General features: G+C 41.0%; 1 protein-coding gene across 5 annotated transcripts in view; it reads right to left on the bottom strand.

Moving 5' to 3' along the window:
* Positions 1 to 1,754: 1,754 nt before the first annotated feature.
* Positions 1,755 to 11,557, bottom strand: part of LOC122410113 (ankyrin repeat domain-containing protein 50) — a 94,863-nt gene continuing 85,060 nt past the window's right edge. For 2 of the 5 annotated variants that reach the window (XM_043418156.1, XM_043418165.1), the window contains 13 exons: positions 8,259 to 10,424; positions 7,657 to 7,830; positions 7,238 to 7,471; positions 6,501 to 6,812; positions 5,849 to 6,170; positions 5,436 to 5,682; positions 5,126 to 5,309; positions 4,789 to 5,005; positions 4,472 to 4,663; positions 4,134 to 4,381; positions 3,354 to 3,892; positions 3,083 to 3,260; positions 1,755 to 2,878 (listed from right to left, as the gene is read on the bottom strand). In XM_043418156.1, coding sequence (XP_043274091.1) covers positions 3,089 to 3,260; positions 3,354 to 3,892; positions 4,134 to 4,381; positions 4,472 to 4,663; positions 4,789 to 5,005; positions 5,126 to 5,309; positions 5,436 to 5,682; positions 5,849 to 6,170; positions 6,501 to 6,812; positions 7,238 to 7,471; positions 7,657 to 7,830; positions 8,259 to 9,872 — 4,455 coding nt within the window. In that variant the 5' untranslated portion in view covers positions 9,873 to 10,424 and the 3' untranslated portion in view covers positions 1,755 to 2,878; positions 3,083 to 3,088. The remainder of the gene's footprint in view (positions 2,879 to 3,082; positions 3,261 to 3,353; positions 3,893 to 4,133; positions 4,382 to 4,471; positions 4,664 to 4,788; positions 5,006 to 5,125; positions 5,310 to 5,435; positions 5,683 to 5,848; positions 6,171 to 6,500; positions 6,813 to 7,237; positions 7,472 to 7,656; positions 7,831 to 8,258; positions 10,425 to 11,557) is intronic. The other 3 variants (XM_043418173.1, XM_043418184.1, XM_043418193.1) reach the window with 3 other exon arrangements.

The following is an 11,557-nucleotide window of genomic DNA, read 5'->3' as shown; positions in this document are numbered from 1 at the left end:
TCATGTTGCAGAATCAGAAGTGATCCTCGTTCGAAAAAGCCTCAAAACTTTATAAAAAATAAGGAATAGCTTCATGGGGAAATGTGGGATTATTATGAAAATTGACTCCGTACGTTGAGGGAATTACGTTCAATATTTATTTCGAAATAACTGAGTTATCTGGGGAGCTCCGAATTTGATTGACTTGTAATTTTCAGAAGAGTGAAGGATTCGTTGCAATTTTCTGGTTTGTTCGTTGATTTATATATCCACGAGGCTATTGTATACAATAGCCTTAAAAAATCACCCGAATCGAAGCTATGGGAATTTGGTTTTTAGTTCAGACCAGAGAGCAGGTAAAAATGTGAATGAATTTATGAAAATAAATCTAACGGACTCAGATCCAATTATCAGGAAAAAACAAATTTCCTCTTTCATAGTACAGATCGTTAATCTATAATCCCTTTTACAATCATACGGAAGTGAATGATGCTTTCGACATGCTTGTGACACAATTCCGTCCTTTCCGGACCACCCGGTGTATATGTTATGCGTGGTCAGTGACCGAAGCCAGCAGCGAATTCATTTATATCACTCTCGAACATGCAATTCTGACATCATCAGGCTGCTTCATTGATTGCCGAGGATCTAGAAGATTTGTCTTTTTTTGTGTGTTGGTTCGATTCATCTCTAATTGCTTAGAATTTTTTTTTACAAAAAACTTTAGCAGTACGTTGACATGAGAGCGTGATTTACGAAATTGCATCGAATGTACAGTTCTGTTAATTATTTCTTTAGAAAAAAGTTAGAAATGATCATCAATATGCCCTACGATTTTATGTTCAATTTCACTGAATTCATAACATGGAAATTGTATCTTCGAGTAAGGTAATTCTCTGTTTTTAAAAATTGAAACTTTGCAGCTGAATAACGAACCGACGAGAACGAAAACTTTGAAAATATCTTGCAAAATTTACTGCTCAACCAACCACCGATCATTAATGTTAATATCCATAGTAGGTAATACTCTGCATGGATAAAACAGTTTCTACAGGATGCTCCGTGACCTCAAAACACTCAAACTGTTTCTAGCCAGGGACGTGATAGTCGATACGAATCCTAGCAACATTTTTTCAGAACTCATTAGCTCGTGTTGTTGCATGCGGTGATTTATTGGGGGGAAAAAATAGCATCAATCCTTTGAGAAAACGTTGAAACGAGTCCATTCACAGGCATCCAAATAGTTGTTGCGGTGACAAATCGTCTTTCCAAGGCGAAACATCCATAAAGAAACAAATGAAAGATTTATCCAAAAATTTACTAATCAATGAAGAATTTCTATAGGAATGAAGAGAAATGTCAAGTTGTCTTCACGACCACTGAATGCTTTCGTTCTGTGATTAGAGTGGTGGAGGAGGGCTCTTGGTCCCCATCAAAGATAAGGGGTTTTGGTGCTGATGGATTTGGGTGATTTCTTCCAGAGTCCCATAATGTTCTGAAACGTTCCTTTATCAACCCTGTAACACGTCTCTCTTCCGAGTGAACGTAAAATTTGGTAAAATAATTTAGTTTCAATATATTGGCTTGAAAGGTATCAATTCTCATTTTTTTTTGTGACTTGAGGCTCAGAATTCGACCCCTCTGTGCGGCATGTTACATTAATCTTCGTTTTTTAATTCTTCAGCGGATCAAGATTTGGAACTTATGATCTGTTCTATTTACAAACTCAGATACGATCATCAAAACAGGGAAGAAGGAATAATTCGTCAACCGTGTCAATAATTGTTGTTCATTTATTTCTTTTTGTCTACTACAATATAATAATAAATATGGTCATGCTCAATACATAAATGGTGTATTTACAAAGGCTCTCCACTTTCAGGCCATAATGTTACGTATATTTAGCATAATCAGGCTTTCCTCGTATCGAGGCTCTCATTTACTCGACTGACATACATACGTATTTATATGTATATTCATATACATACAGAGGATGATCAAATTACTAGTCATTGTTGATATAAGTTTTGTAAATTTCGATGGTTTTGAGATAGAGAATAAGGTTTACAGTTTTTTACTTTCTTCCAATGAATCTCTTTTTTCTGTATTAATAACATAAAGGCCCTCACTTGATTTTTATTTAAAAAATCCCCTCGATGTTACATTTCATAGCTGGACCAGAGTGATGCCTTGAACAGTTGGAATGGGCGTTCGTAACACCATTCAGGTTCTCCAGACGTGTTTATAGTGCCGGAAGTAGCATTCATAGTTTGATCATCAACTACATACGTATGTGAATATTTTTTTTTTTTTTACAATATTTTTACATCTGCTTATAACATTATTCAATTTTTCTTAAACATCACAAAGTCGCTTCGTATGCATCCAGTCTTCTGACGAAAATCTCAATGCTTTATGTTTCTCATTTCTTTTAAAACATCAAAAAGGAAAGAGAGAATAAAAAAAGAAAAAAAAAACAGATAGAAATGAAATCTCGAGATTCCGATAGTTCGTTCATCGATATATTGATGTAGTATTAGTGAGATCGATAATGAATTTTATTAACGTTACATTTATACAAACTTGTAATCCGTAATATTACGTCTCTATATGCGTCTACATACATCTCTATGCAGTTTAATATTTGGTATTACGTGTTATGTAGTTTCGTTTATTTTGAAAGTGATCACGATTTTTTCGTAGTACTTTTGGGTTTTCTGTTGATTTTTCTATACTTAGAAAAAAAAAACAAATTCTTCTTCAATTGAGTCTCGTTTGATTATGCTCAAATTAAAGGAGAAAAAAACGATTTATTGACTTTCGTTTTTCCACTGAGTAAATTTTTCCACCTCCTACAGTGAGTCTGAATGTATTTACGAGTTGTCGCAAATTTTTCTACCTGCGAATAGAGAAAAACCGAGATTAATTTATTTTCATTCTAAACAGGCTTATCGTATATTTATTGGCGAATTTCATGCAGTAGATATTATAATTTCTGATCAACCTCCCTAAATGAATGAATATTTATGAATCATTTGTTTAACAGTGGTTACAGAATTTCAATACGATTTTGATTTTTCAAAATATATTTGACTCGATATACCTGCTCCTACAAAGGTGTTTCTTTTCGAGTTTCGGCCTTCCACTGAAATCCATTGACCCTCGTTGTTATGGGCTTGTTTCTATTTGTTGCATTCTCAAAACCGTTTCTTACTCCAGCTACGAGTCTCATGGCTGGATTTGAAACCAAACCATTACGTTTCGGCTTAGCATTACTGGCGCTGAAATAAAATAAAAAAATTATAGTCAATAGTTCTGAAGTTTCATGCATTTGTGTGGTGAACAAATTTTTGTTATAACCATAAGAAATGTACCTGCTACTGTGCTCCGTGTGTTTGACATTTCGACCAACGCCTGCACCGCTATTTCCCAATATTATTCTCATATGCGTGTCTCTCGTAAAATGCGTATCAGCGGAGTTCCTTTTATCATCGAGCCCATTTTTTTTGTCTTTGCTAGAGATTTTCAAGCCGAGCATTTCGTTGGTAAGCTCAAAAGGTTTTGGTACATCTTTACTCCCGTCGATAAGTTCGGTTTTGATATCAATAGGTTCGTATATCACTGCGGGATTGTTGAAACCACCGCTCTGTGGCTTGTACTGTATGCTCTGATTTCCGGTTAGGAGAGAAACTCCAAGTTGACTCTGTATCACGCTGGCAGCAGTCTGTGCACTTGGTGGACTCGTGTTAGTCGGTGAGTAAGGAATGAGACTGTCACTCAACGGTGAATGAGGCGGTGATGCGTATATCGGACTTTGCGGTTCGCTTTTCAACGGTGACAATAGTTTACTGAGGGGTCGACTTTTCGCTCCTCTTGAGCACTGTTGTAATTGTTGCGTGAACGATAATGGTGCCTTTGAATATAAACAAATATGATTAGCATCACAAGGCAGAATTAACGTTCTCATGACAAATCACGGATACGAGATATTTCTAAGAAACTCAATGAATATAAATGGCCAATTTGACTGAACCAGTCGAAAAGACTGCTTTAAAATTCACTAGAATTGCTAATTTTAGTAGATTCAATTGTGAAGCTAATTACTCGAATTGCAGGTTGCAATCCGATATTTGCAACGTAACTTCTTGACTCACTTTAATAACTTGATTCACCATCGGATTTTGTCCGAATTTTCCTTGATCGCTCTTTGTACTGCCAGTGAGATTGCTGCTGGATTTGCTGTTGCTTGAATTGTTACCCAATGATACGCAGCTTCGGCGTTTCGTTGAATCAGGTGATTCGGCTGGACTGTACTGGGTTGAAAGTGGATTGAGAATGGCTGAAGATGGCTTTGTTTCAGCCGTTGAATTCGATGTCACAGAAGTCGCGCTGCTACTACCACCTGAATTCGTAAAGCGCGTATTTCAATATCATTAGATATTGTTCTGGATCGGTGAGTATTGAGGGTTGATAAATTGAGTTGATGACTCACCCCCGTTCATACCGGGCCTCAAACTCCTCTGATTGGCCGAGTGTTCCTCCAGCAACCGCACGACGGTGTCATGGCCACTTTTCGCAGCAACTTTTATCGCGTTCCTGCCACAATGATCCGAATGGTTTGGATCAGCTCCATGATTTAATAACGCTCTGACACAGTGCTCGTGACCTTCTTGAGCTGCTATACCTGCTCGAATCATGATACAAAATTTTCATGAGAAACGATCGATCGTTTGTAACGTTCATTTCGTAAAGGTCTCTTTTGGCTCGGTGTGGCAAGGTGTCTCCGAAAGAGAAAAAATATATTTTTACCGAGAGCCGTTGCGCCCTGATTGCAGGTATGATCAGGAGTTGCTCCATGTTCCAGAAGCAATCTCACTATAGCAGCGTGTCCTTGCCACGCTGCTGAGTGGAGTGGCGTTCTGTTTTCGTTGTCACAAGCATTGACACTGGCATTTCCGTCGGTCAAAAGAAGAGCTACCATCTCGACGTGTCCTTGCCACGCGCTCACGTGAAGTGGAGTTCTACCCTGGGAAAATGAGAGAGCGAAAACGATGTTCAGTAATCTAGTTATTTTATGGAAATTTTAATCCTCATATTTATTTTACATTAGATAATGAACATTGGTAGAAAATCAATGTGAACTCACCTCGGAGTCTCTGCTTTCCACGTCGGCACGAGCGTGTTCCAACAAAAATCTTGCCATGGCCAGTCGATTTTCCAAAGCTAATATGTAAAGTGTACTTCTACCATCGGCATCTTTAGCATTCACGTCGGCGTTGTGCGAAATCAAAATTTTGACGGTATCGTAATGGCCTTCCAACGCAGCCAGCCTATTGAATTAGAAAACAAAAATCATGGATGTTATTATAAAGAGTCCCAAAGAATGATAGAAATTTTCGAAGGATAATCGATACGATGAATGAATTAAATTCTCTAATGACAGGCTTGATTTTCACCTTAGAGCAGTTTTTCCATCGTGAGCATGTTGGTCAATGGGTGCTGCGTGCTGGTCGAGCAGCCTTTCAACAAGCGACACATGACCTTCTTGAGCAGCGAGCATGAGAGCACCTTTTCCATCGTTGTCGGCCTCGTCCACTTTTGCTCCAGCTTCGAGGAGTGCTTCGCAAACATCGATGTGACCTTCAAACGCAGCATAATGGAGGGGCGTCCAGCCTGAATTATCACGATGCTGTTCATCAAGACCTGTGACGAATAATGAACAATATTTCATTATTTCTGAAAGCTACTGACTTTTGACGAATGTAATATTGAAAAAAGTCGTCCCTATGGAATAAAACTTTTCCATTTTCAAGAGGCCCCACTGATAAATTATTTTTACTCCCCAAAGACAAAGTTTAGACGTTCTCACCTCTGTCAAGAAGTTGTTTGACGACATCTGTACCTCCTTGGGCAGCGGCTACGCTCAAAACAGTTCTTCCTTCGTTGTCTATGCTGTCGACATAACAACCCCAGAAGAGCAGTAGTGCGACAACCGATCCATGGCCCATGCTTGCTGCAGCCCATAAGGGGGTCCGTCCCGTGGCATCACAATGATCCACATCAGCCTCGTACTCAAGCAACAGTTCGCAAACGTCTCGGTGACCTTCAAACGCTGCTACCAAAAGTGGGGTCATTCCATCTTTGTCCTGATGATCAACAGCTGCTCCTCTTTCCAGTAGAATTGTTACGACCTGAGGGGCATTGAATGATTAATTGATCGATGAAGAATGAGTTAAACGTTAAATAACTTGGGAATTTTCATCGAAAACATTTGAATCATGAAAACGCACCGAATGCTGAAGTCATTGAATTATTAAGCGTCGAGTTTCTTGTCGAATAGCTGAGCAGTTAGATTAATTTCGTTTTTCTCCAATTATGATCGATGTAATTGTTATATATACAAAAAAAAATAGTTTAAGGCCATAGGAAATTAGTGACAAACAATTGAAAGGCAAAATAATGAATATGAGTATGAATAAAACTGAAGCGAAAAGCGAGCAAAAGGCAATCCAAGAAAATACCTTTGCGTAGCCATGATTTGCTGGGACGCACAATGCAGCAACACTCAGAGCGGTACGACCGTCACTGTCAGCGTGATCAATAGTTGCCCCAAAGTCAAGCAGGTGTTCAACAATTTCACTATGCCCCATGTAAGCCGCTGCTATTAAGGCAGTTCTGCCCTCATCATCAGTCCTATTGACGTCAGCTCCGTGTTGTAATAACGCCTTGACGATATCCTCGTGGCCACCCCATGCTGCTGCCCTCAGAGCAGTTCTTTGATCCCAATCCGCGCAATCGACCATAGCTCCGTGCTCGAGAAGCTGTTCAACGACCTGGGGACGGGGGCAACAGTAAAACCGTAGGAGGATTTTCAACTCCTGTTCAAGGACTTGATTGCACTTTGTTTTAAGCATCGTGCAAGTTAGACCCTTTTAAACATGCTCAAACCTTTTCCTTGAGTTTTAGCTCAGTGATAATCAAATTTAAGCTCTTCGTCGTACGAGTCAAACCGGAACAGTTCAGGGAAAATCAAAATTCCAATTTAATCAGAAAAATGTCCAGTTTAATATCCACAAATCAGATCTGAATCTCAAAATTATGTGTTTCGAAACTTTAGAGATATTCAACTGTCGACGTTCCGTTTCGACTCGATCACTTGAGCTAGATTCGATGGGTTAGAATGAAGGAAGAAAATGATAAGTGTTTATTGCGAATTAGTCACAACAAATAAAACAAAATAAAACAAATCAACACTAACAACTTTCGAGGCACTTCTAACAGTTTCGTGGTTTCGTGAAGAGAGAGTTGGCTGTGAATGTACCTGGGTATGTCCGCCCCAGGCAGCTGCTCTAAGTGCTGTCCAACCATCGCAATCGGCGTGATCGGCGCTTGCTCCAGCAGCTAATAAAACTCTAACAACATCCGTGTAGCCGTGTCTCGCAGCCAGATTCAAGGGTGTTTGACCGTGACGATCAGTCGCCTCAAGTTTCGCCTGCAACATTTTTCATCAGGATTTAACAACATTGACACTTCTAATGACAACGTTCGCTAGCAATATTTTCCCGTTTTCATTTTTTTTTTTTTTTTTTTTCCCCATTACATTTTCTATGGAGCGTGAAGTTTCGCTACTTAAAAGTACACTGCGAGAAGAGCTTCAGGCGCAGAATTTACACTCACCTGAGGACATGCAGCAAGTGCTAATTCCAGCAAGGATGCATTACCATCAGCTGCCAAAGTATGAAGTACAGTTCGACCACAAGAATCTGCTTGGTTTATATCACCGCTTTCTCCCAACAACTCAGTCAGTGGTTCACCGGGCGATTCGTCCATTGGGCTCACATCCTGCGACACCTATTTTGGCAATATGAAATATTATGCTTGATGGCTTCTCAATGAGTGATCGACTGGATGAGTTGGGATCCGATTATACTACTCTATACGTTTTCTTTTTTACTGTCGAAAACAATCATCAGTTAAGTACGTTCATTCTATAGTGTCAGCTTTGACAGGAATTAAGAGCAAACACTGATAACAGTACGTTTTTTAACCGCAAACTTGACGACATAAATATATTTTTTCACAAAACAAAACATTATGAGCACCGGCCGGGACGACGCTGAAGTTTGTAACGTTGGAGAAGTTGGAAAAGTTTTGAAATTCCGTAAAAAAGTTTTCGCCACGTGACTGTTTTTCTTCGTGTAGAGTTCTTGAATAAAGAAGTATTTGAAAAATATTTGAGGTCGTGTCGGTGTTCCTCGAGGATCAAAGGGAAGACTGACCTGACTAGAAGAAATAGGATCCTTGTTGATCTCATCCTCGATAATCTTTTCAGAAGGTTTGGCTCCAGCATCAACGAGTAGTCTAAGTAGTTTAGTGTCTTGTCGAGGCCAGAGTATACACTCAGAACTATCTAAATAACATTCGTCGACGGGAGCTCTGCATCCGATCATCCACAAGAGCTGTAATGTATGAGAATCGAAGTTGCAGCCAGTGGCCAAGGGGCTCGTCATGGCTCGTTGAAGATGTTGTCCAAGGACGCAGATTTCATCAGGATTAAGCTCGGGTCCACATATTGTGTAATATGTCGCGAGCATAGCGTGTCCCTCGGTCGCTGAGCACAGATACTTCTGCGTGCAGTGTTTAACGTCGAGAAGCCATTCGGCAAAACTATGATGAAAGAGCATGAGGGCTCCGGCTCGGGAGACGGATATGACTCTCCGGAGGAGATGCAAACGTCGATTGAAATCTTCCATCGTAATCGTAGGACTGGCCGTTCTAACGCACTTGTACAGTATCTCTTGTGTTATTGGCAATTTAGCGGCTAGTATAACGTTTAACAGTGGTTGTACTTTGGCGAATTGTTTTCTGCTGAATAGCCTCTGACATAACCATAGATAAAGGCCATTTAGAGTTCCTGGTATTTCGCGTATCTCACGCAACACGATAAAGTTCTCAGCCACCCCGTCCAAAACTTTCTCGAGATAGAGGAAACAACCGTTGCTTTTGATGTGCAACTGATTGAGCATCTCAGCGGTATCCCTCGATATATGCTGCCTCAAAGCATCTTCTTGATCAAGCCTGGCTAATATATACTGTTGGACATCCCGAACGACTTGACTCTTTCGTAAATCGTCCAACGATATCTTTCGAAAGCCCGTAAACATTCGTGATATAGTTTTGCTCTGTCTTCTCGCAGTGCAAACGAGCAGCAGCCATTGGGGGAACAAATGGTGATGATTGGCTAGCAACTCGGCAATTGTACGGCTGACGTTGTCATTTTCACGTCGGGAGTCTCTGGTGCCCGTCTGCGGTGGATTGAGAAATTGTCCCTCGTCGATTGAGTCAACGAGGAGAAAGAGACAATTTTTCGGCGGCTCGACTTCCAACAGTGGGAACAAGAGAGCTTTCTTCAACGCATCGTCGGGATCACGATCTAAAACTTCGGGTTGCAAGGCCGCCTGAATTTCAGGATCGGTTCGTAATTTTTCAGCATACGATTCGGCCACCGCCTCTTTCGACGTCGTCGGCCCAGAAGTAGTACTAGCGGTCGGTGATGTTGGCGACGACAGGTGAATACCGTCTGCACTCGCCTGCAATAATTGCGCTACGAGCGATCTGACGAATTGAGCTGGTGATAATGAAGCCTCGCTTCGAGCCTGACAAAAGTGCCTTGCCAACAATCTTCTGTTCAACGATCTTTGGTGCCTCGACGAAGCACCGGTAGATGGCCATGCGAGCTCCGCGCACAGTGCTGTTTTACCGCTTCCTGGACCACCGACGATCAGGGCACCGCATGTCTTCGAAGCTGGCCTCTGTTCCAGGCAATGCGAAAGCTTCATCAGAGCCCATTCTCGACAGAAAAAACGTTTCTTTTCTATCACCGGAGCAGCCATTTTGACGTTCGACAGCGACTTTAGCAATCTCAAATTCTAAACGTAAATTAATTACGACGCTTTACTTTGGTCAATATATTTTACTATTTCTCCCGACCAAATTCGTTGAATTGAGATTATCAATAAAATGTTGATTTTCTACTTATCGTTAAATAGTTCGATATTTTACAGTAATGCAATGTCTCGACAAGTTTCATTTATCGAATAACCGTGACGTTGAATGTCCGTCGAGAGGACTCGTCGTATATGTTGGAGAGTCAAAGTAGCTCTCAGTTCGTTTTGTTCTTCCATAAAATTCGTTTCGTTCGGAGCTCGTTGAATCGTAGCGAATCACAAGCGTGACGGATGCCCGTAGACGTTGCGCTTATTGCAATGGGCTAGAGAGACGGCAGCAGGTGCATCATCGAGGATATATCTGCGTAAATTGTAGCGTTTTGAGAACGTTGATCGGAGCCCCGCAGGGGGGAGGCTCTGCAGCTTCCTCGGCCTCCATTAAAGCTTCTCATCACCTCGTTTCTCGTACTCTTCGCGATTCTTGAGTCTGCATTCTGCCTGCAAACATTGAAAAAAACGAGGACTACTTTATTTACCGTTTTTACAGATGCGTCAAGACTTTTTCATTTTATTTCTCAACCGATTGCTATGAAACGTGTAACTCTGTGACCAAAACGGTTGTTTATACTTTTCTTAGTTGAATGAACATAAGGACTTCCCCCTGCGAGTGTCTTTTATGGATACGAAATGGGTAGCACAGAAATGGACGATGATTTTCTCCAACGTCTGTGCAAACTCGGTTTATTTAGCTCTTGGGAATTGAGAAATCGAGTTGCGCTTTTATCACCCTGCGGGGCAACACGAGTCCGCGAGTCTTCGACAAAAGTCGTGGGGTATGAAACGAGGTTTGCTCAATTTTTCTTCAAGAGATGATCGAACAGAGCCAACAAAGCAATAGTTGCTCAATGAATAATACTACCAGGATCGAATGAAAGCGTGACGGAAGATCCGATAATAATACACTCTCCGAGCCCAGAGTACTGATTAGCCCTGGCGATATCGTGCACATCATCGCTACGGGGCCCCTTTAGCAGCGCCCCGATGCTAAATCATCGCAAGCCTCATCGAGCCTTCTTATTTGGATCAATGGAATAACAAACGGCTGACCTCCCATTCGAACGGTCATCTGCGGTTATTACCTTATTTTTTATGAAAAAAATTACAGATTTGGGCTTATCAGGATCGAGAAACACAGTGTCTTGTTTTAATTGGAAGATTTATCGAAGGAAAGATGCGTAGAATATGTTATTCCTGAAAATAAATACTCGACATAATTCATAAATTTTCAGCGATAAAGCTAGCTTTACAACAGGTATAAAAGCATAGTGTGAGAAGCTTAATCTATTCCTAATAGATGAGATACCATTTCTGCAAATGCACAGCCGATAAATATCGTTAATAAAGTTAGGAGGTGGAGAAACACGCCGAAATACGTGTCGAAGATATACGTAACATCCATAGTCCCCCGAGGGAATCCTGAGCGTTAGTGGTTTGAGGAAGTGCAGGAATGCAACAGAGGATCTCCTGGGCCAGAGAGGCGGAAAATTATACGAGGCTGATTCCACGAGCCTGAAGAGAATCTACGAGAGAGAGAGAGAGAGAGAGAGAGAGAGAGAGAGAGAAGGAGGAGT

Source organism: Venturia canescens, chromosome 1 (assembly GCF_019457755.1).
Source record: "Venturia canescens isolate UGA chromosome 1, ASM1945775v1, whole genome shotgun sequence".
NCBI lineage: Eukaryota > Metazoa > Arthropoda > Insecta > Hymenoptera > Ichneumonidae > Venturia > Venturia canescens.
Note: the sequence above shows the minus strand (reverse complement) of the source record. Positions and strands in the feature narration are given on the sequence as shown.